This window comes from Sminthopsis crassicaudata, chromosome 5 (assembly GCF_048593235.1).
Source record: "Sminthopsis crassicaudata isolate SCR6 chromosome 5, ASM4859323v1, whole genome shotgun sequence".
NCBI lineage: Eukaryota > Metazoa > Chordata > Mammalia > Dasyuromorphia > Dasyuridae > Sminthopsis > Sminthopsis crassicaudata.
Genome location: NC_133621.1, coordinates 211,603,777 through 211,625,935, shown reverse-complemented (window position 1 = coordinate 211,625,935; position 22,159 = coordinate 211,603,777). Strand labels below are relative to the sequence as shown.

The following is a 22,159-nucleotide window of genomic DNA, read 5'->3' as shown; positions in this document are numbered from 1 at the left end:
TCATTTATGATCAAGTTAGTACGTCATTTTGAAATAATATAAGTATTTAACTTTATTAACATTGAGAAAACAGGGGAAATTAACATTTTGAAAAGATAATTTAAATAAGCCTTCTTTGTTATTCCAGTTTAAGTACACCTGTCTTAAATTTATCCATCAGGTAAAAATAACATCTCAGCCCTGTAATCCCAGGAAATTCCCTTTTCTCCTTTACTACCAAAACTTAAAATTACCTTCTTAAACGTCTTTTCCTACTAATCTAAGATCAGAACCCTGACCTTTTTTTCACATCTACTATACCAGAGCCAGTTTTGGTCAAAGAAATACTGTAGTTCTATGTGATTTTCCTGTTACTCCTCCTCCCTTGTCCGTCATGTCACCCTACTCTTCCATCTTCTACCTCCACCCATTATAGTATTCTTACCCTCCATTCTCTGTCTTTTTACCATAGACCTCTAATCTAACTTCTGGATATACTGTGTAGGAAAGCCTAAATCTCTGTATTTTTCCTGAAATAGGTGAATTTTCATTTAGTTATTTGTATAATTAAAAATTCACATCTATATAGCATTTTTAAATTTAAAGGATGCTTTCCATTCAACATCTTCATGAGGAAGAATATAATAAGCATTATTAATCTCATTTTATAGAGGACGAGATCCAAAGTTCAGTGAGGTTGAGTAATTTGCCTAGATTATTAGTAAAGGAATTCTTAAATGCTATAGATACGCCTGGCAGGGTTTTAAGCAAAGATAAAAAAAAAACCTAGTCCCTGCCCTCAATGACTTTACATTCTAATAGGGGAGCCAGCAAGTAAGAAGTTAAGCTACATGTGAATGAGGCACACCCAAAAGAGGCCACAGGTGACCTTGAGTGATAGGGCACCAGAATAGCAAACAGAGAGCTAATGATTCCACCAAGAACATCATTGCTTCCACTTCCTGGATAGAGAATCAGAAACCATACCCAGAAAGCTCCCTGTATAATCTTTGTCTTCTCCTCGAGAGTCTTTGTGAAAAAGGCAAAAAGTACCAATTTAGCAGGGAGCATTTTTAAATGTCTGAATGCTTGACTTAAAAATCGGGGAAAAGTTTTGATACTGTTTGTTTAAATGGGCTTAGAAGGAAAGAAGCCATGGTCTGAAACAAAATTCATTTTATCACATTAAAGTTTGTAAAGCACCATAAATTTTATCTCATCTGAGCCTCCTCTGTAAAATGGGGATAATGGCACCTACTTGCAAAGTTGATATGAGGATCGAATGAAGTAATATTTATAAAGTGCTTAGTACATATTAGGTGTCAAATAATAAACATTTATAAAATAAAAAATGCTTATTTATATCATTCAGAAGCATTAAATTTTTCTCCTTCTGAGTAAGTGGGGGGATAGTGTAAAGGAAAGCCTTAGGCCAATACTTGAGAGCAGCAAAAAAAAAAAAAAGGAGAGAAGGATGACCAGGAAACCAGCTAAAATCAAAAAATGTCCTGAGTATAATACCGACATAAGTGCCCAGCCTTCTTCTCCCTGCAGTCTTCACTGTAATCATGCTCTCCCCTGCGTCTTAAACAGCTCCCTTGGTTTTTTCCAAGCCAATAATAGGTACAACTAGTTCCTTGAGAGCCATTCCCCTCCCCATTATCTAGTTAGACTAGAGATCCTTTGATGAGGATTCTATGATCCTTCACTGTAGAAAGAGGTCAGGTATTTACATGCTATATTGGATCTCTGAATGTTTTTTCCCATAGAGACATTGTTACGTACTTTTATATTCTTAATACTATTGTGCTTTAGTACATTAAGGACTTAAAATAAGGATTCATGGGATATGTTACCTGACTACCATTTATGACATTGTTTCTGTGGGGAAATGAATTCCAAGTTCCAAATTTGACAAACTTTTAGAACTTAAGTTAGAAAGTTTTATGAGCATATAATATAGAATTCATAAGAATATGTAATTTATAAAGCAATCACTTCAGAATTATAAGCTACAAATATCTTCATGAATTTGGAGTAACTTATTTTCCTGCTATAATGAAAATTTACTAAATTCAATGAAGTAAATAGCTTGTAGCAAGTATTTTTTAAGTGAGTCATTTAGTTAATAAATATTTATAAGCATTTACTATTTGCCAGCCACTGTGTTAAGTTGCTAGGGATATAAATATGAAAAAAGACAAATCGCTGACCTCAAGAAGCTTATAATTTAATGAGGGAAGACAACCCACAAAAGAAAGCTGAACAAGGAGAGGAAGGGAAAGGTACCTGAGGCCTGTTTTAAAAAAAAAAAAAAAAAAAAGTCCAATAAGTCCCAAAATAATGTAGCCAGATGAGAAATAAGGAAATCTTCTGAGTTGAGCTCTTTATATAAAGGAATGAGTTCATGGCTCCACCCTCCAAGCAGCAGGAATGATGATGATGATGATGATGATGATGATGATAATGATGATAATGATGGTGATGACATAGAATTCTAAGATTGATGGGATATTGAAGGGTGATGAGGTTTCCCCAATAATGATTTTCTTTGGGCATGATGGCTTCTTTTGAGAAGCCACAAAATAGTATAGCCATATGAGAAGTGTCTTTATTAGTTGATCATTTATTTTGATGATGTTACCACATGATGGAATTACATTTAAAATGTAAATACTGGTTTCCATTGATTGTTGAAGTATTTGGCTATTTGGACATAGGAAATGACATGAAAAACTTTATTTTCTGTGTTTATTTCTTGTACAAATTTATTCTTTCAAGGGGAAAAAATGGTTATTTACCTTTTAAAAAACTGGTTCATTTTTAATGTAAATTCTTTACTAAAGAGTTTAGTAGTGACAGTGATGGCAAAAAAGACATCTAAATGCCTAAGGAAATATTTAGAATTTACAAAGGTAGCTCATATTCATTCCAGTGGAGAGTTGGAAGTATATAAACAAAACACTTTCAAGAGAAGAAAACAAAGTGTTAATAATCATTTAAGAACATGCTCCATCTGACTAAGAGAGATTCAAAATAAAGCAAGATTTGCAATTCTACCTCATACCCTTTACATTGGCTATTTTTGCCAATTAAAATCAGTGCTGAGAAAAATTCATCAACGCATGAATTACTGATAGAATTTGCAAATTAATAAAAACTTTTTTGAGAGTAATCTGACAATATAATTAAGAATTACTAAAATAATCATATCTGCAAATACCATTAATTTCATTGTTAGAAAGTTGTCCTGAGGATATTATCAAAAAGAAGGAACATAGTTATGTATACAAAGATCTTTATTGCAATTTTACTTTTTAATTACAAAAAAATTATAGAAACAAATGTCCAACATCAGGGGTCCAACCACTTAACTTGTGGTGCATTAATGTAATAGAAAACTAGAATATAATTACATACAACTAGTAGAATATTTTTTAAAATCCAGAAAGACCTTTATTTTATTTATTTGCACAATAACATATTTTAATTATTGTAGCAAATTGTATTTATATGATAGCAGATTGCATTGTTATTATTATTATTATTTCTTAATCCTGCTATTTAAAATATTGTGTTCATTGATTTAGATTAAGTTAGCTTTTTAGCCAAAAGATTTCAGAATCCTGTTTTTTCTTGGGGCTATTCTGATCCCAAAATTCCCACCATTATAGGTTACTATAGTTTGGAATATTATTTGAACTTGAATTTTAAATATAGATATATAAACATCATTGATTTCCAACAAAGGGCTAGAATATAATTATATTAGTACTATATTTTTTCCTTTAAAAATTATACATTTACTAAGTAGTATATCTTTTTAAAATAAAAATATTAACTATGCATGTTATGTGACCAGATCATCTTGAAAGTATTTATTTTAGTAAGAACTCTTTATTTTTAGTTCATGGAATGGTCAGAATTTTAGTGTTATCACAACTACTTTTAAAAAATTTTTATTTATTTTATTCTGAACTTGAAATAAAATAGCATTTCCAGTAGGATTATAGCTACTTAATTTAACATTACATTTCTGGCCTGCCCTGTCATTGAAATTCCATTTCAACAGAAAGTTTGACTGTAGACTTTAGATCTGCAACCAGGTCACAGATTAAATATCTGATAATGTATATAATAATATCATTATAATTAATATCTCATTTGCAGACTTTGGGAGTTGGGGGATGAAGGGGTGGATCTAGGTCATTTTATGGACTATTTCCAACTGTCAGATGGTAAAGATTGAATATGAGTTCCTCATCTCTAATTTTTTTTTTTGCAGAAATCATGCTTTTTGCCTGCTCTGTGTATGTATATGTGTGTAATTTTCTTTTTAATAATTAAAAAAAATTTTTTGTATATTTTAAATAGTTCCTAAGATAACTAATTTAGATAAATATCATCATTTGGATTTCATATTTCCAATTAATTAATTAAAACCATGTAGTTTAAAATGTGTACATTTTTATCAGTATTTGGGGGGGGAAAAAGTACTAAATCAAAAATATAAACAAAGAGAATTAGATTGTACTTATATTTTGAAATATATATGTCCTAAACATATTCAAATGAGTTACACATTTTATGTATTAAGAGTAACTTTTATCTCACAGATGGTGATGCTCAGTCCCTTAAAGAACATCTTATTGATGAATTGGATTATATCCTATTGCCAACTGAAGGCTGGAATAAACTTGTCAGCTGGTACACATTGATGGATGGTCAGGAACCAATAGCACGCAAGGTAATTTTCAACATTAAAGAATGATCAGGATTTATTGTTGTAGTGTACAATACTGAAAATCTTAAAACATAATTTTAATATAGTTACCTTCCTAAAGCTCTGTGCTTACTTTTTAGTCAGGATTTTTTTCTCTCAAAACTCTGAAATTATTCTTAAAAGCAAAGGGCGGTGCTATATTCTTAAGAATGCCAAGCACTAAAATATCTTTGAATAGATTTGCTAACTTTGTTCAACCCGTTGAGTTTTTCTCACTGGAAGCAGAAGCAGAAGTCTCTGTTATGTTATGTACAGTTTCTAATAGGGATGGATCACATTCTGAATGCAGGTCTGCTGATGTAAGAAAGCTAATAGACTGAATTTATATAATTTACTTCCAAGTAGATTTGAGTTATTTGAAAATGGTAATACAAAGTTAGCATTGGTAATTATTTTTTGAATGTAGAAAAATTTAAATTTTTATAGCCATCCTGGAATACTTCTTTTTTAATCAAGGTTGAATATGCAGTTGTTCTTGATTAGATTTTATAGGATTAATAAGGGCTTCATGTTTTGTTTCAACATGTTTTTGTGACCTTTCCAAAATTGAAAGTCTTCATGATATCTAAAGACTCCCTAGTTAAACTGGTAATAATGACATGTTCTGGTTTAGAGAATTTCTGGTTAGAGAAAGAAGTTTTATAAAACTACAAAGTTAAAGCTGCCTTTGACTTTCATCAATACAGCAATTAAGAAGGGAAAAATAAAATCTTTCTTAATCACAAATACTTAGATATGAGAGAAATCATTTCCTAAAAAATGACAAGGGTTTTTTGAGGGTTTTTTTGTTTGTTTGTTTTTTGGGTTTTTTCTTTTCTTATCTTTTCTTTTTATTATTATTATTGCTTTTTACAAAACATATGCATGGGTAATTTTTCAGCAATGACCCTTGCAAAAACTTGTTGCAACTTTTTCCCTCCACTCCCTCCCCAAGGTGGCAGATAGTCCCATACATGTTAAATATGTTAAAGTATATGTTAACTACAATAATATTTATACAGTTATCATGAAAAATCGGATTTAGAAAGGAGGTAGAAATAACTTGGGAAGAAAAACAAAAATGCAAGCAAACAATAACAGAAAGAGTGTAAATGCTATGTTGTGGTCCACACTCATTTCCCAGTGTTCTTTCTCTGGGTGTAGCTGGTTCTGTTTATTACTGATCAATTGGAACTGGTTTGGGTCCTCTTTTTGTTGAGGATAACCACTTCCATCAGAATTGAGACAAGTGTTTTAAAATAAAATTAATCTCTCTAGGAATCAATTTTTTCCTTCCCCTGAGGTATTAGCCTACATGGTATCGTTGGTACCTTTTAACTCTAAAAATCTAATTCTATGAAGTATAAAAAGCTTACTATTTTGAAGAACAGGGAAACAATTAGAAAGTGCTTTAAAGTAATAAATGATTGAATAAATAAATGCATCGTGTATTTAGAGCCAGAAGTGACATTAAAAGTCGTCAGATATAATCTCCCTCAATTTACAGATGAGTGAACTGAAGCTGAGTAAGTGAAAAAGACATTCAGGGTCACACAGGCAATAATGGTTCAAATCCAGGTCTTCTGACTCTAAATTCAAATTTCTTGTTATTGTACTACTCTGTGTAATCACATATTTAGCAGCATAAACCATTAGGGAAATCATTGTTTTTGTTCTTTGATTAAATGTTAATTTTTGCCCAATTAAATTGCAATAGAAAAACAAGTGTTATGGAAAGCTTCAGGATCTTTTGAGAAGAACTAGTCAAAATGATTAATAATTTAACCTTGGATTCCTCTAAAATGATAGTTTTAAAAAGTGTTTTATTTGCCACAACCAGAAAATACCCTCCTCTTGTTTTGTGGCCTTTTTGCCTGCAGTTAATGTCATTCACATTTTACAGTAATGAGGATATGAAGATAAATAAGACAAAAGTCTTGTTCATTAGAAGCTTATATCTAGTAAGGGAATAAAGCTCCCAGCCCATCATCCCTATTCCAACCTCACTTCTCTTCTTTTCTCATCATCAGCTAAACATTTACATTCTGCATTTTCTTGTCTCCAATCCATCCCTCTGCCCCCATTCTCTTAATACTCACAGCCTATTTAATACTGGATTAATGCCACCTCTGTTTTGTTTGACTCAGGAGAGAGACTAGGGCTAAATATATAGATCTGTGAGTTATCTGTATAGAGAGAGAGAGAAAATTTTATGGGATTTGATAGTCACCAAGAGATTGCAGAGAAAGGATAGAAAAAGGCCCAGGACAGAGCCTTTTGGTACATTGAGAGCTAACTCTATATGTACTGTGATCCCACCCAATCTTGTCTCATTTTGAAAATTGCTACCATAATTATGCTTTCTTTTAAATTTTGTTAATAATTATTACACTTAAGCAAAATGAAATGTCAAAAGAGAAGTACAAATAGCTTGTACTTGAGCCAGGTAGCTTTTAAATTCATAATTTAATCTTGATTCTAAAATTGCTTCTTACTGTCTTATTTTTACGACTTAACACTTCTGTCTTGAATTGTTTACAACTTAGTGTTTTTGTGCATTCATTTTTATGTGTTATCTCCTCTACCTAGACTAAAAATTCCTTGAATTAGGATTAGGACCTTATGCGTATTTTTGTCCCCTAAATACCTTAACAGTACCTTTCACTTAATAAATCTTCAAAGAATTGATGGATGAATGACTTATAGATTCTTATGAGTGAATATATATATATATATATATACACAAAACAATATAAATTGCTCTATTTTTAGCATTAGAAAGTGTTGGTAAATAACTGGCATAGTATAAGGGGGGTTTTTTGTTTGTTTTTAATCTATATCCATCTTTAGTGTTTTACTCCTTCCTTTTTTATTGTCTAACCAGAAAAGAGCACAAAAGAATTTGCAATATGTTGTATGAGAGTTACTTTTAATATGATTTCTATTTCCAGATAGTGCCAGAATGAATTTTATAATGAACCATTAAATTTCATGTGATGCTACTTCTCAAGCTTATGTGGAGTTATCCTAAAATTTTATTATATTGTTATAAACACAGTTACCCTCATTCAATATTATCACCTTAAATCTTCTAAATTTAAGTAATCTTTTTGTTTGTTTGTTGTTATTTTTCAATCAGTTATAATGCTGTTTTGCTTTGAACCACTGAAGGTAATTTCACATTTTGGAAGCAAAACTTTTACAAAAGACAAAAATAACTTTCTTATTGAAAATTTGGAACCAAAATATGGCATTGCAAGATGGTATTGTGTTAGAACTTAGAGGATCTCAGATCCCCCATATGTTCCACAGTAAAACTCTTATAGTGAAATACTCCAGAAGGAACAATAATTAAGAAACTTAAAGACTAACAGGTATGAATGCCTGCATCCAGTCCAAGGCCTTCCAGAATCATGGGAGTTCTAAGCAGAGACAAACCAGTGTATGTGGAAAAGCAAAACGCATATAACAGCCCTGTCCCCCATCAGGAGGAACCAAGACTATACCAACCCACATCAAAGCCACTGAAAGAGATTTAAATGCAGGCCAATATCCAGCACAGCGCTCAAGTAACCTGCTGGGACTCTAAAAAAAAAGAGCAGGGTCGTACTTAAGAAGTTAAGCACCTGAGTATTTTGTAGGAAGCCTGCAATACCAGGACTGTCAGTAACATCGGGGTTGGATAGAATCTTTCAGGATCACAGCAAGAGAGAGCCAACTCAGGCTTCAGGAATATGCAAGATGAAGACTGTACTGTCCGGACTAACTCTCTGAAGGATCTCAGGACCAGCCTTGATCTTAGTGGAGGAGTGCATGAGTGCATGAGGCAGGAGAGACACCAGGAGGATGACCAAAGATGGAATATCTCAAATTTCCAGTCCTTTCAGCCCTTAAATACTTGTATGATATCATCATTACAGCACACTGAGTATGTGTGAATTAGAGAGCCATTACCTCACCATATTAAGTACTCATCAGTCAAACTGAGTTAACACCCTGCTGTAAGTATGTTTGCTTCAAGTGTACTTCTCCGGAGTTCAGGTCCTCTACAGAAGACAATGAAGAAAGGAAGGCTAAAACACCTATGGCAGGTTACTGGACACTGAGCAAAAAAAAAAAAAAAAAACTAACAATCCCTGCAGATGGTAGGGACTACTCTTAATCAACCACTATATTCAGAAATAAACAGGGCTTTCTAAGAATAATAGAGAAAGCACAATCTGACCCAAGCACAAAGCTCCATTCTAGAAACTGAAGCTATTGTTATGCATGAGAAAATCCCAAAAACAATGAAGAAATATGGACTTGAGAATCTAAGAGGCAAACTTAAAAAGACTTCACATCCAGGATAGTTTGAGAGAAAAGAATCTCTTTGGCCACAAGGATTAGAAGAGAATCTGCAAGAAACAAAAAAGAGATACAATATATATCATGTCAAAAAAAAAAAGAGAGAGAGAACAAATTGCAAAGGGAACTAATAGCTTAGGAATGATAGAAATCAACTTTACAAATTACTCTTGTTAGAAAACAAGAAATTTTAAAACAGACAAAAAATTAAAAACAGAAGAAACTGAAAGATACATTCTCTCACTAACCAGGGAAACAGGTCAAGGACAGATAATCTAAGAATTAGCAGATCATCTAAAAATGATGACTAAAACTAAAAAGAGAATTTACATTTTTGGGGTTCCCTCCATCTGAACTAGTACATTTTGTCTAGGAAAAAGATTCTTTCTAGGAGGGAAAGGGAACATATTTATGTACCACTTTACCACAATGCCTACCAATGTGCCACACACTCTTCTAAGTGCTATTCAGATATTTTTTGATTAGCTATATGTGAATGAGATGAAAAAGAAATTTATTGGCTTAGATTACTTTGGTTGTGTTAAATCAAGTGAGGTAAAATTTTCTATTTCTATTTTCTGTGGAAATATAGAATTAGAATCTCGAAATGAAAGCAGTTTTAGAATTTATTACAAACTCAAGCAGCCTATTTCACTTTGGGATAGCTCTAACATGAGAAAGTTTTTCTTTAGAATATAAAGTCTTCCTCTGCATAGACATTATCCATTGTCATTAAGTCTACCCTCTCTGCTTACGTAAATCAATCAAATCCAGTCGTTTGTGACATTGATAGTTCTTAAAAGAGTTATCATATTCATGACATCATTAAATATTCTCAGTTCCTTCAATCTGTCCTAGTGTGACGTATTTTCAATTTCCTTCTACTGGTCACTTTTCCTTTATGTATATTATACTTTGCCTTAACCAGAAGAAGCTATTTAGAACACAGAATATTTAAAAGTTAAATTAGTAGTTAGTAAACATTAAGTATTTACTATGTGTTAGGCACTGTGTGGAGAGAAAAGGAGATACAAATACATAAAGAGAAAGATAGTCCCAGCCCTTAAGGAACTTTCAGTTTAAAAAGGGAAGACAAAACAAGAGGAAACAGAAAAAGAGTGAGAGGGAAAAACAGAATAGTACAGCCTGGAGAGAAAGGTAAAGAAATAACCTATCCTGAACCTTAAATAGTGATTTTGAATTCCTGGCCCTGTAGTGAGAAGGTAGGGAATCAAAACTGATGATTTTTATAGCATGATGAGGTAATCCCATAATGCGTTTTCTCAAGTTTGGTGAAGTCTTTGCTGAAGATGCAAGGGGAAAAAAAAAATTTAAACAAAGCCTTAATCTTGTGTAGGTTTTGGCATTAAAAAAAACAAACAAACAAACCTGAATTTGAAATCTGACAGTTAAATCTTATTTGGTGCAAGTCACTTCACTTCATTTCCTCAGCTATAAAATGAGATCATCTCTAAATTTTTTGCTTCTCTTCTGTACCATCTGCTTTAGCTAAGTGCATTTATGACCTTTTATTCTTTTGATATGCTACAAATCAATTTTGCAAATCTTTTCTGAGAGATAGAGGAATATGAACTCTAAGCAAAACGTATTGATAAGTAGGGCATTTTTTATGTTGAAATAATCACTGTTCCTATTTAATGCTCTAGCACATGATTCATCTTCAAAGACTGTAGTTTTGTAGAGGAATTTAATGGATGATCAGGTCTGGATCTCAGGAGACTAGATAAAAAAATCTTTAGTAGAAATAACAACAAAGAGTTGGAAACAGTTTCATAGTAAGTATAACTACCTTGAATTTACTGCTGGTAGCTGCTGACTGATACAGATTGGTCAACAAAGTTACCAAAAGTAGTGTTACAAATGTTTTCTGCTAGACTCTCATTTCCTATTTAGTGCTTCTATAAAGAATTTAAGGGAATAAACCAAGTTGTAGTTGATGACCTTTAAATAAATAGACTCATTCAGAAAATGTATTACTTGTTTTTTGTTTTTTGTTTTTTGTTGTTGTTGTTGTTGTTGTTGTTAAAAAATAACTTTTTCTATTTTAAGTCTTTCCTGGTAATTTTGATATAATTTAATATGGGGAATACTCAATACCTTATTGAAAAATTTAAAAATATATAATATTCCTTATCAAACTCCTGGTTTTATTAAGTTGAAAAGGCTCATTCAGAAAGTCATGTCATTGTCATTCCCCCTTCCTCCCCAACCCCCCCATCTAGCCACTTCTTCTATCTTTATCTTTAAGGGCAATGTTATTCCCTACATACTTATTTCATCTTTTTCATTTTTATCAGCTTTACATTAATAATAAATCTCATGGAAATATTTTCATATATTAAAAAAAATATTGTTTTTAATATTAGTTCTATCTTTTCCCAGGGCTTTAACTTTGAATCAGTACCTCATTATGACAAAATATAGAGGACTGCGATGTAGTATCTTTTCAACATAATTTCTCATTTTTCCCTTCACTCTAGGTAAAAACTCGAGCTTTCCGTTATAAGACAAGAAAGAATTAAGCCCTTTTTATTAAAACTTCAGTTGTTTAATTTAAGATCTTGGTGTTTAACAAAAAGTGAAGAGAGTAGAGAGACTGTTGGATTTGTCATAAGGAAGTAAACCAGAATTTGAAATCTGACAATTAAAATCTTTGTGATTTGGGGTAGGTTACTTCACTTCATTTCCTCAGCTATTATATAAGATCATCTCTTAGGTCCCAATTCTAAATTTTTTGTTACTATTCTGTACCAACTACTCTAGCTAAGTGCATTTTTGACCTTATGTTCTTTTGATATGCTATGGAGCAAGTATTATTTGGAAGAATAATTTTAGGAAGAAAATTAAAGTTATATAGAATTATTATATTATACAATTAGTATGTTAGAATTATAGTATGGTTTTAAATTTAATAGAAAAGTTTGAAAAACACTGTGATCATAGCATATTTGATGCAGTGTTAAGGGAGAACAATGGCTAAATATACTTTGTATGGATATTGAGCAGGTTACAAACCCTCACTGTATACATCTCATATTCATGAAAGGTGGCTGATTCTTCCTCCTGTCTATAATCCTGAGACTGTGTTCCATCCCACTACAAATAGCAGTCAAGCTGACTCTGCCAATCTTGCAGCTCTTGAGAAGAGTGATCTATCCATATTTGCCACTTAGTCCAAATTCTTATGGCTTTTGTGTATCTGCCTACTCTTCCCCAGCTGAGTTAGTAAAGAAGCATTTATTAAGCCTCATATATATTCCAGGCACTGTGCTAAACACTAAGAATACAGTATGGTATGCTAGAGCCAGCTCTAAGATTACCTCAAAAATTAACTGCTACAAATCAGAATAAATGTAGATATGTAGATTAAACTTTTAATATTTCTGGAGAACCTGGTTATTACTTGCACATGACTATATTTCTCTATAAACAATCCTTGAGTTCAGCAAGATTGCAAATGAGACTTAAAGACTAAAGCCTTGGTGACTATAGGCTAATAATAAACTAGCATTTATATAGTACCTCAAGATTTACAAAGTTAGTTGCATCCATGCTGTCATTTGAGCTTCTCTATGTACCTGGATATAGAAAGAAAAAAATAAAGTAATCACTACCTTCATTCTAATGAGGGAAACAGTATATTCATGATATATAAAAAATAAATGTGAGGTAGTTTGGGAAAGAGGGAAGATTAGCAATTGAGGAATTCATAAAAGAATTTATGTAGTAGATGGTCCTTGTACTAATCATTTGATTCTAAAAGTACTGAATTGGGGGAGGGAGTGAAGATTGACAAAGGGTCAAACCTGTCTTTTAAGGAAGTGGCTATGTAGAAAATGGATTGAATTAGGGCATCTTAAAGAAGAGACACTGTTAGGTACTTACTAAGTGCTAATGAGATAATGAGATATTAGGTTCTTACTAATTACTTAACAATTCTCTAGTTCTGGCCTTTTGGGGAGTTTTACTCCTGTGAACTCCTGGGGAGGAGCTTGCATGCTTAGGAGGAGCAAGTTCATTGGTTGAAGTAATTTTTCCCAGACGCCCTTGCGTTATCCCATGCCCATTCTCTGGCACTTGAGAGATTGAGAGTCTTGTCTGGACCAGACTTGAGGTGGCTCTCTGGAGGGAGAGAAAGAGTCTCTACACGAGGTCAGAATTGGCCCAGTTAATGACAACAGATTTCCTCCCAGAGAGCAATCAGCAGTTTCTGGAGACAACAGAACATTACATATTGGCGTCCACAATGTGGGGCAAGGACTTTTGCTTATCCTGACAAGAACTGATTCTGAGCCTTTCAGAGGAGCTAGCCCAGACCATCACAAGACACCATTTTAGGAGATTTTTGTACTGATCCTGGCTAAAGGTTATGAGAATCTGTACTTGGGTGATGGCAATGTGAGTAGATATAGAAAGTAGACATAGTATAGATAGGACAGGATTTGATAATCAATTAGATATGAGTATGAGTAAAGAGTGGAGGTTTATACCCAAACCTTTCAGTTAAGTGACTAGAAGGATGATTTTACCATAGAGAAAAATTTGAAAGAATGAAGGGTATACAGGAAAAAGTATTTCATCCTGAATTTGAAATGCTTATAGGATTTTATTCAGTTGATGATACTGCCGGGTTATGATTTTTAAAATCTGTCTAAACTAAATGATTCACTGAAATTTTATACTTTGTTGTTTAATAGCCTTCATCATTGCAGTACTTTACAGATATATATTAACTTGGTTGTAAATTGTTTGATTGCTGTTTTGCAGTTATAATTAGAGGTAGCCATTTCACAGAATTTCTTACCCAACTAAAATAGAACAAAACTAAAAAGTTGGAAAACGTTCAAATAATAGACTTTTTTTTTAATAGCAAAGGATGCAGAGCATAACTATTCAGAATTTTAAAAACATGTTCATCAGACCATTTTCAGGAATAATTTCTAATACAGTTCTGTATATTTAAAGGTAAGGGTATATGGTATTATAGTTAAGGTCTCCTTTCCATTTCTTTTTCTCCCTTTTGTCTTTCCCTTATCTGTCTTAAGAGTTAATCCACGTTATCCCTTTCCTTTTTCAAACTTTTTGTTGTGATATTTCCTCATTGACCTTTTACTCTTAATTCTGACAGAGTTTTTGGTCCTTTGAATTCTGGAGAGGTAAGAATTAGAAACTATATATACCATGACTTAAAGAGAACAGTGAGTTATATTCAGAGAAATCCATTCAGTTCATTAATTCTGTTAAATAAACACCTACTAAGCACAAGAAATTGCACATTGGCAGAGAGAGAATCTTCATCTAAATTTCCCTATATCAGTAAAATCACAGGTCCTATTTGTTTACAAGACATATTAATTCCACAAAATATTTGAGTTCCTACTATCTATTGTTAAGCATGTTAAAGAGTATCCTGAACTTCATGTTTTCTATAAACACTGAACCCAGAATATGCAGGAGGCCCTGAATGTGTGATTAAAGTGTCATATAGTTTCCCTTCCCACCACCAGTTGATATAATGTATTCTTTGCATCCCACACTAGATTTCCTGTGTGTTGTTGAGAATCAGTACAGATACCAGTCTGCACTACTTTTGCATGTCTGGGACCTTTGTAGATAGAGAAAAGTTCCCAGGGGAAACAGTGTGGCTTTTACCATTTTCTTGCTCTTCTTTCAGAAGGGCTTTTTATCCTTTTCCCACCTTTACTACATCTTTCTCCCTTCGAAAACACTTGCCCTTTATGTGGAAATGTCTGGTATCTTCTCCTTTCTTTGTCCTACTATCATAAATATGCAAATTTCTATATAGATTGTGAATTCTTCCTACTCTACATGCATGTTCATTTCTCGTCTAATAAATGTAGTTTTTATGTAAATTTCATAAAGTTGCAATTGCCTGTTGACACTATTATGCACACTATTAACTGTTAGAGGATAAATATAATGCTGAGGATTGTTTAGAGGAGGCTGTGTTTTATAAGAGTGGGACAGTGTAGTGCATGCAGAGGATTTAGGTGAGCTGAGACTGTAGGGAAGTGTATCACAGATGAGGATCATGTGCTACGCAGGGATATATAGATAGCAAAAGTCTTAGCTAATTAATAGTTAATTATTAATCTACCTAGTAAGCATTTATTAAGAATTTAATTGTTTGCCAGGCACTGGTACTTAGATGCCGGCAATATAGAGAAAAAAGAAATAGTTGCTAACCTTAAGGAGCTTATATTTCTACTAGACAACAAGCATAGATTGTAAAATTTAAACAATTAGAACCAGAAATGAAGTAACCTTGGCGGAGGTTTTGAGAAGATTGTAACAGGCACTATGAAATTTTTAAAAAATTCTTTTAATGATGGAAACAATATTTTAAAAAGGTTAATATGACAATTAAAATTAAGTCTTATTTTACATCTTTTTCTCCTCATTGAGAAAATTCAACAACAAATGATGCCACAGAAAAGAATCTTATCAACTCTGAAGCATGACCCTCAAACCTTCTCTAGCTTTTCCCCTTCCCCAAATCATCCTCTTGACTTCTACCTGATCTGGGTCAAAATACTTCTGGAAAATAAACTAAGTTTATTTCTTTCACATTTATTGAGCCTTAGCAGAATTTTCAGGTGACAAACAAACTAGGATGGAAAGGGAATTAATATGTAGAAGAGATGATGGGCAGGTGGACCGGGGTTAGAGCCAAGATGGCAGAGTAAAGTCAGGAAGCTGCTCAAGCTCCTCCAGGTTCCCTTAAAAAACCACATGAAAAAACCAAGTCTTAGAACAGAGTCTGACAGAATGAAATTCTCTCCAGCTCAAGATAGACCAAAAAAACTTCAAAAGGTGGTGAGTCTCACTGGGGTGAAAAAGGGTGTTCAGTCCAGCTAAGATTCAGGGGAAACTGGTGAGAGGGTCTTAATCACAACAAATCAGCAAGTAAGACCCTTGGTCCTGGCACAGCAAAGGAGTACAGCATGAGAGCAGCTTCCAGTCCCAGCTCAATAGGCAAATTCTGGGAAATAAGACTTGTTTCTTGAACAGAACTGATTGCTACCCTATGCAAACACAAGGGGGCACTGTACTCAAATCCAAAGTGTAGAGCTGCATAGGTAGCTTGGAACAGCGCCCCCTATACTCCAGTAGCAGAGCTCGACCATAAAAGTAAAACAAGAGGAAATAAATACCAAAAGGAAAGAAAATGAGCAAGAAACAGAAAAAAACCTTCACCATAGAAAGCTATTATGGGGACACATCAGACCAAAAACACAAACTCAAATGAGGACAGAATGTCCATTGAAGAAATCTCAAGGAGTGAGATAAATGATCTCAAACCCAAAGAAGCTTCTGGAAGTGCTCCTAAAAGACTTCAAAAGGTAAATAAGAGAGGTAGAAGATAAAATGAAAAGGAAATGAGAGGTATGCATAAGAGAGTCAGCGTCTTGGGAAAGGAAAGAAAAAAATGTCTGAAGAAAACAACTCTTTTAAAATAAAACTAACCAAATAAAAAAAGATATACAAAAGCTAACTGAAGCAAATCACACATTAAAAACTAGAACAGTGCAAATGGAAGCTAATGAGTTGTGAGACAGAAAGAATCAGTCAAACTATAAAAAGAATGAAAAAATATGAAATGGTTTATTGGATAAGCAGCTGACCTGGAAAATTGATCCAGAAGAGACAGTTAAAAATTATTGGCCTACCTAAAGACCATGATCAAAAAATGATAAGCCTTTCTTTCTTTTTTTTTTTCTTTTTTTCTTTTCTTTTTTTTCTTTTCTTTTTTTTTTTTTTTTAAAGCAGGAAGAGTTTGATTTGATATTATATATGTAAAAACCTGTCTTTTTTGACCCTTACAAGAAGCCTTTTTCCCCAACTGTTAAATCTCCATGAAAAACCGTTTAGGCTCTAACTAGTATGGTGTGGCAAAGTAGACTCGATTCTCCTGTCATCTGCTTGTCAGGCTGTGACCCCTATGGGGCCTGGCAGAGACAAGCCTTTCTCAGTTGCCCCTTGCCAATCACTGTTTGGCTGTCCTCAGCATAGTCTGGAATACGAATGTCCTGGATATAGCTGCTTAGTCACCATATAGTCATAATGAAGTTCAGACTTACTCTTTCAGGTTTTGAATTTTATAATGTTTCATATTTTAATTCTTTTTTTTTTTTTTTAATTACTAAATAGGTAAAATATATGTAAGTAATAAAATGACAAAATTTCAAGGACACAAATGCTTGGCAAAAACATAAATATGGGAAGATAATTATAATCATTTGATTATAATTGATATAATTGATATAATCAATTATAATCATATGATCTTACATTCTTTAGAGTAGGAAGGAGCCTTTCCTGTGTCGAATATTAACATTTTTAATGCTGTTTTTAGCTTGGACATTGAATATAAACACCAGTGCCATAACTCTTTGTGAACAAAGCTCAAAGAGGACTATAGAGATTATTTTGTGTGCATTTTTTCCTATTTGGTATCCAGCTGTCATGATTTAATTTGGCCTATAAGAAGTATATTTAATACTTAATAATTAATACTTAATTAAGATATTTACATATTCAGAGCCTTATTCCTGGAGAGTCTCATCATAGCCCTGTGAACCAAAAGCATAACTAGCTAGGAGAGGAGTCAACAAAGGATTTTCTTCTATATCTTCCCTGCTCTCGGGAATTCCTGCTCTAATTTTTTTAAGGCTGTCGTCTGACCTCAGTTTTTAAGATGTTGCCTAGCCTCAATCATAGTCACATAGTTCTTTAAAGATAGCTTAAATATCCCATGGATATAATGTTGTTTGAACATTTCATAGTCTCTGATTTCCTTTCACACTAATTACCCTTGTTTTCACAAGCTAAAAGAGACAGAATTTTACAACTTAGCATAACTTACAACTAACTTGTCCTAAATAACTTGTTCCCTAAGTATAGAGGAGAGTAGTGTATCATTACTTTATGTAGCAGTAATTTGGTATATTGGGATAGCAACACAGGAAATTGAAAACTTTACAAGACTGATGACCAGGGTTCAAGTACTTGCTCTGAACAAGTAGCAGCATGATTCTTGGGCAGGATGGCCACACTTTTGTGTACCTCACAGAGTCGATGCATGCCTTGTGGTATACTGCAAGAGCAAGGACTTGAGATTGCAGCTCCAAATAGCTTGTTTTTTGACACTTCTCTCTAGAATGTAATTTTCTCAACTGTAAAATAAAGGATTTTGACCAGATTACTTTTAAGTTTCCAGTTCTCTAGAGGGAATTGGGGTTTTTTTTTTTCCCTTATTAGAATATAAATTCTGTAAGGGTTAGGTCTATGTATTATCTAAATAATGTATCTCTCTGTTCTCATTGCAGCACAGCAATATAGCAAGAGGTGCTGAATAAATGTTTGTTGAATCAGATTGCCAAATATAGCATGATAAAGTACAAAGTGCCAGCTATTGTCCATAGTAGAGAGAAACAACTGACAAATTTGTCAATAATGATTTTGTTTGTACTATTTCTTTTCATAAGGGCTGGTTGGTTATGTTATGATGTATCATTATGAACAATTAGCCAGGAAAAGGAATGAGCAAAACTCAACCTTTGGAGGATATTAAAGTTACTTTTTTAAGAAACACATTTTTATTGATATATTTTATTGATAGCATTTATATACTTTGGGATAAATCAAGATGGATAGAACAATGAAATCTTAAAGCCTCTGGCAGACAGTACCATAGAGGAGTTTAATAAATGTTAGGATCACAGGTGCTCATTCACCTGTTACTACTTGACATAGTTTTAGAAATGCCCCAATAGCAGTAATATGAGAGAAGGAAATTAAAGATATAAAAACTAGGCAAAGAGGAGATAACACTCCCTGTTTACTGACAGCATGATAGTTTAGTTAGGAAAGCCTAAGGAATCAAAGAAATCAGGCAATCCACAAAGTTGCAGGTTTTAGAATAAACCTGCAAAAATCAAATGCATTTCCCGAACTATGGAAAGCATAAAATATTTAGGTGTCCATCTACAAAAGGCTGAGCAGTTACATATATTCAGTTACAAAGTGCTCCCTAAAGGAATAAAGAACATAAATAGTTGGAGGAATATTCAGTGATCATTGTTGGGCTTGCCAACCTAATAAAAATGACAGTAATACTAAAGTTAATTTATAACCACCAAGACACATTATTACATGGATATTTGATTTTAAAATTTGATATAATGATTGAAACTATATTCTAAAAAGATTAATCTGACAAAAACTGGCTTTTTTTCATTACATAAAAAAATATAAAGTAATAAAAATAATGCAGTTCATTTGAAGGATAAAACATCTAGAATTTCAAGAAAAATGGAAGTGGGAGAATAGAACTTGTAGACCTCATAATGATAATGGCTAACATTTATGTATCTTATCTTTTGTAATGGGCCTTGTACTTTTCAACTATTAATTTCATCTTATGAACAATCCCATTTTACATTTTAGGGATCAGCAATAAACAGTGGTTAAAGAAGTTGTCTAGAGATACACAGCTAATAGGTATCAGAGGTAGATTTGAATTCAGTTCTTCCTGACTCCAGGACTAGTACTTTATCCAATGTCCTATTTAGCAGCTTCATGTTGGGTTTAGACCACTAACATCTTAAGTCATTTTCACAATTCTATGTGGATGTGTAACCTGAAAGTTAAAAATCATACTACAAAAAATTAGAAGACAAGCAGATTCATAGATCTGGAAAGGGAATGAAATTTTAAACAAAGGAATAGAAGTAATTCCAAAAGATAAAATGGATAATTTGGACTACATGAAATATAAAAGTTTTGCACAAAATTGCTACATTTAAGAAGGCAAGGTCAATTGGAAACTATCAAATTTTTTACTTAAGGTTTTGTTACAGAATATAGACAATTAAGAGAAATAACATTAAAACACATATCTCAATAAATAAGTGGTTAAAAGACAAGAAAAAATAACTGACTCTGATAGTGACATAAAGGGACATCTGATCTTCTAGGAGTGCATGGTAGGTTCTCCCTGAAAATAGGGCTATGGATACCATTAGAACTTATCTTAATATTCTGTTATGTCTCTGTTATCCATGTATTTATCCAAACCCTTCTTGAACATATTATTTTCAGTCTTTACCACCTTTAGAGGGACTAAATAGAAGTTCTACACGTTACTTTCATTATGCACATCAGTATATATATTTTTTATTTGCCCCTAAATGTTTCTCTTTATAAAACCTTTAGGGATATTCTCTTTATACTTCAAAGTATTTTGAAGAATTTTATGCTTGCTTTTTCCTCCTTGATTCTACAAACTTTTATACACACACAAACCCACCCTATTCTTAACCCCTAACATGACAGAAATTCCTTTACAATGGCTTGATTATTTTTATTATTCATTTTGACTATCTTGGCAATTGAAGGTTTGAAGTGTATATGGGGTTGGGCGGTGGTAATGACTTCAGGAATTGCATGATATATTCCCCCTGTTGATGCATCATAGTTTTGTTTTTAAATGAAATAATTTTTGTTTTCCAAACCCAAACTCACTTTGTGATTGAGAAGCTTAAGCATTACATGTATTGTGTTCTAATCCCCTTATGTTATTTGTTGACAAACTCTTATTCTTTTGGGATTGGGGAGCAGGAGGGATTGAATGAGGCTATGGTACAGAAAATAAAGTAGGTGATAAGAGGATGATTATGGCAATCCTGGAATATGATGTCTTGTATAATTTCATGAACTTTTGACTCACATTTCCAAAACAGACTACTACATAATAATTATCAAAAATAATCACTTCTCATAAATAGTTTCTCAAAAGCTACATATAGCTTTCATCAACTATTACTTGTGTGTTTTTTCTTTGTTGTTGTTGGAAGTTGGTTTTTCCTATTTCCTTTTATTTTCACTTAAGGTACTTTTTAATAAAACTGAAAATAGTGTTTATATATAAAATTACAAATGCATTATGGTAGTAGAAATAAGAATAGCAATATTCTTAATGTAAAAATGTGCTTTTAAAAATGAAGAAAAACCCTCCATTCTAATAAAAGTTGAGCTAAAATATCTTCTAGTAGGTTTTCTGTGAATTTTTAATCTAATAGGTTCTCTTAACTTGAATCTGTCAGAGTACAAATAAGAAAACTGAGCAATGAAAACATGTATTTCATATTTAATGTTTTTTAGTTTTATAAGCACTCTACAAAACCTGCTAAAATAGGTGTTGCAAAGACAGCAGCAGAGAGCCTTTGACTCAGCTACTTGATGTCAAAGCATTGTCCTTCTTCCAGCCAGCTTGACACTCTTTTAACACTTCAATCTACTGCCTCCAAGTTTTTCCTTTTTTTCCCCTAGAAATTTGGGTATTTTATCTATTCTTTTAAAGTTATGTGAATATTATATTGTATCAGGATTCTCATTCTTATATTTATTCCTATACTGAAAACAATTGATTATCATCAAGTATTTGGGAGTACTTGTGAGTATTTGATTCCCAAGTGTCCTTATGTATATCAGAAATTTAACTAAAACATAATTTGAAAAGTGTCCATTTTTGTTTTCATAAAACATAATGTCATTGTTCTATAGAGAAGATGGCAAGACTAGAATAGAGAGAGTGATTCTCACAGCAGTCATTTGGAGCCTCCCTTTATACCATATTTGTCGATTGTATCATATGTCAGGCAGCTAACTATTTTCAGAAACAGTGTTCATAACTAAGGCCCACAGTTACCCTTTGGAAGATCGCAAGGAATTCTCTCTATATATATTTTATATATATACATATATAATACAGATATATATATATATATATATTTTAAAAGGTGATCCTATGTGTGTGTCTGTGTTATTAAGTTTGATTTCTTGCATATTTGTTTAACTCCTTTATCAATTGAAGTTTTATATTACTAAATATACAGTTAAGGTCAAACTAAAAGTCATCTTACATTTAGAAACTAACATATCAGTTACAAGAGCATATGGCTGAATATTTTGGCTAAGAGTTACCATTCATCTATAGTTTTCATTTGTAAAAATTATCTGTTATAT

At 32.7% G+C, this 22,159-nt stretch overlaps 1 protein-coding gene and 1 long non-coding RNA gene across 7 annotated transcripts in view; one reads left to right on the top strand and one right to left on the bottom strand.

Moving 5' to 3' along the window:
* USP15 (ubiquitin specific peptidase 15) overlaps positions 1–22,159 on the top strand; it is a 153,379-nt gene that overhangs the window by 39,958 nt on the left and 91,262 nt on the right. For all 6 annotated transcript variants that reach the window (XR_012482537.1, XM_074269768.1, XM_074269769.1 and 3 more), the window contains exon 3: positions 4,596–4,726. Coding sequence is in view for 5 of the 6 variants with exons in the window: in XM_074269768.1 (XP_074125869.1) it covers positions 4,596–4,726 (131 nt within the window). In the remaining variant the exon portion in view is untranslated. The remainder of the gene's footprint in view (positions 1–4,595; positions 4,727–22,159) is intronic.
* The window catches only part of LOC141544081 (uncharacterized), a 71,949-nt gene that overhangs the window by 20,736 nt on the left and 29,054 nt on the right, over positions 1–22,159 (bottom strand). The window contains exon 2 of the long non-coding RNA XR_012482538.1: positions 12,632–12,687. This is a non-coding gene — a long non-coding RNA (uncharacterized LOC141544081). The remainder of the gene's footprint in view (positions 1–12,631; positions 12,688–22,159) is intronic.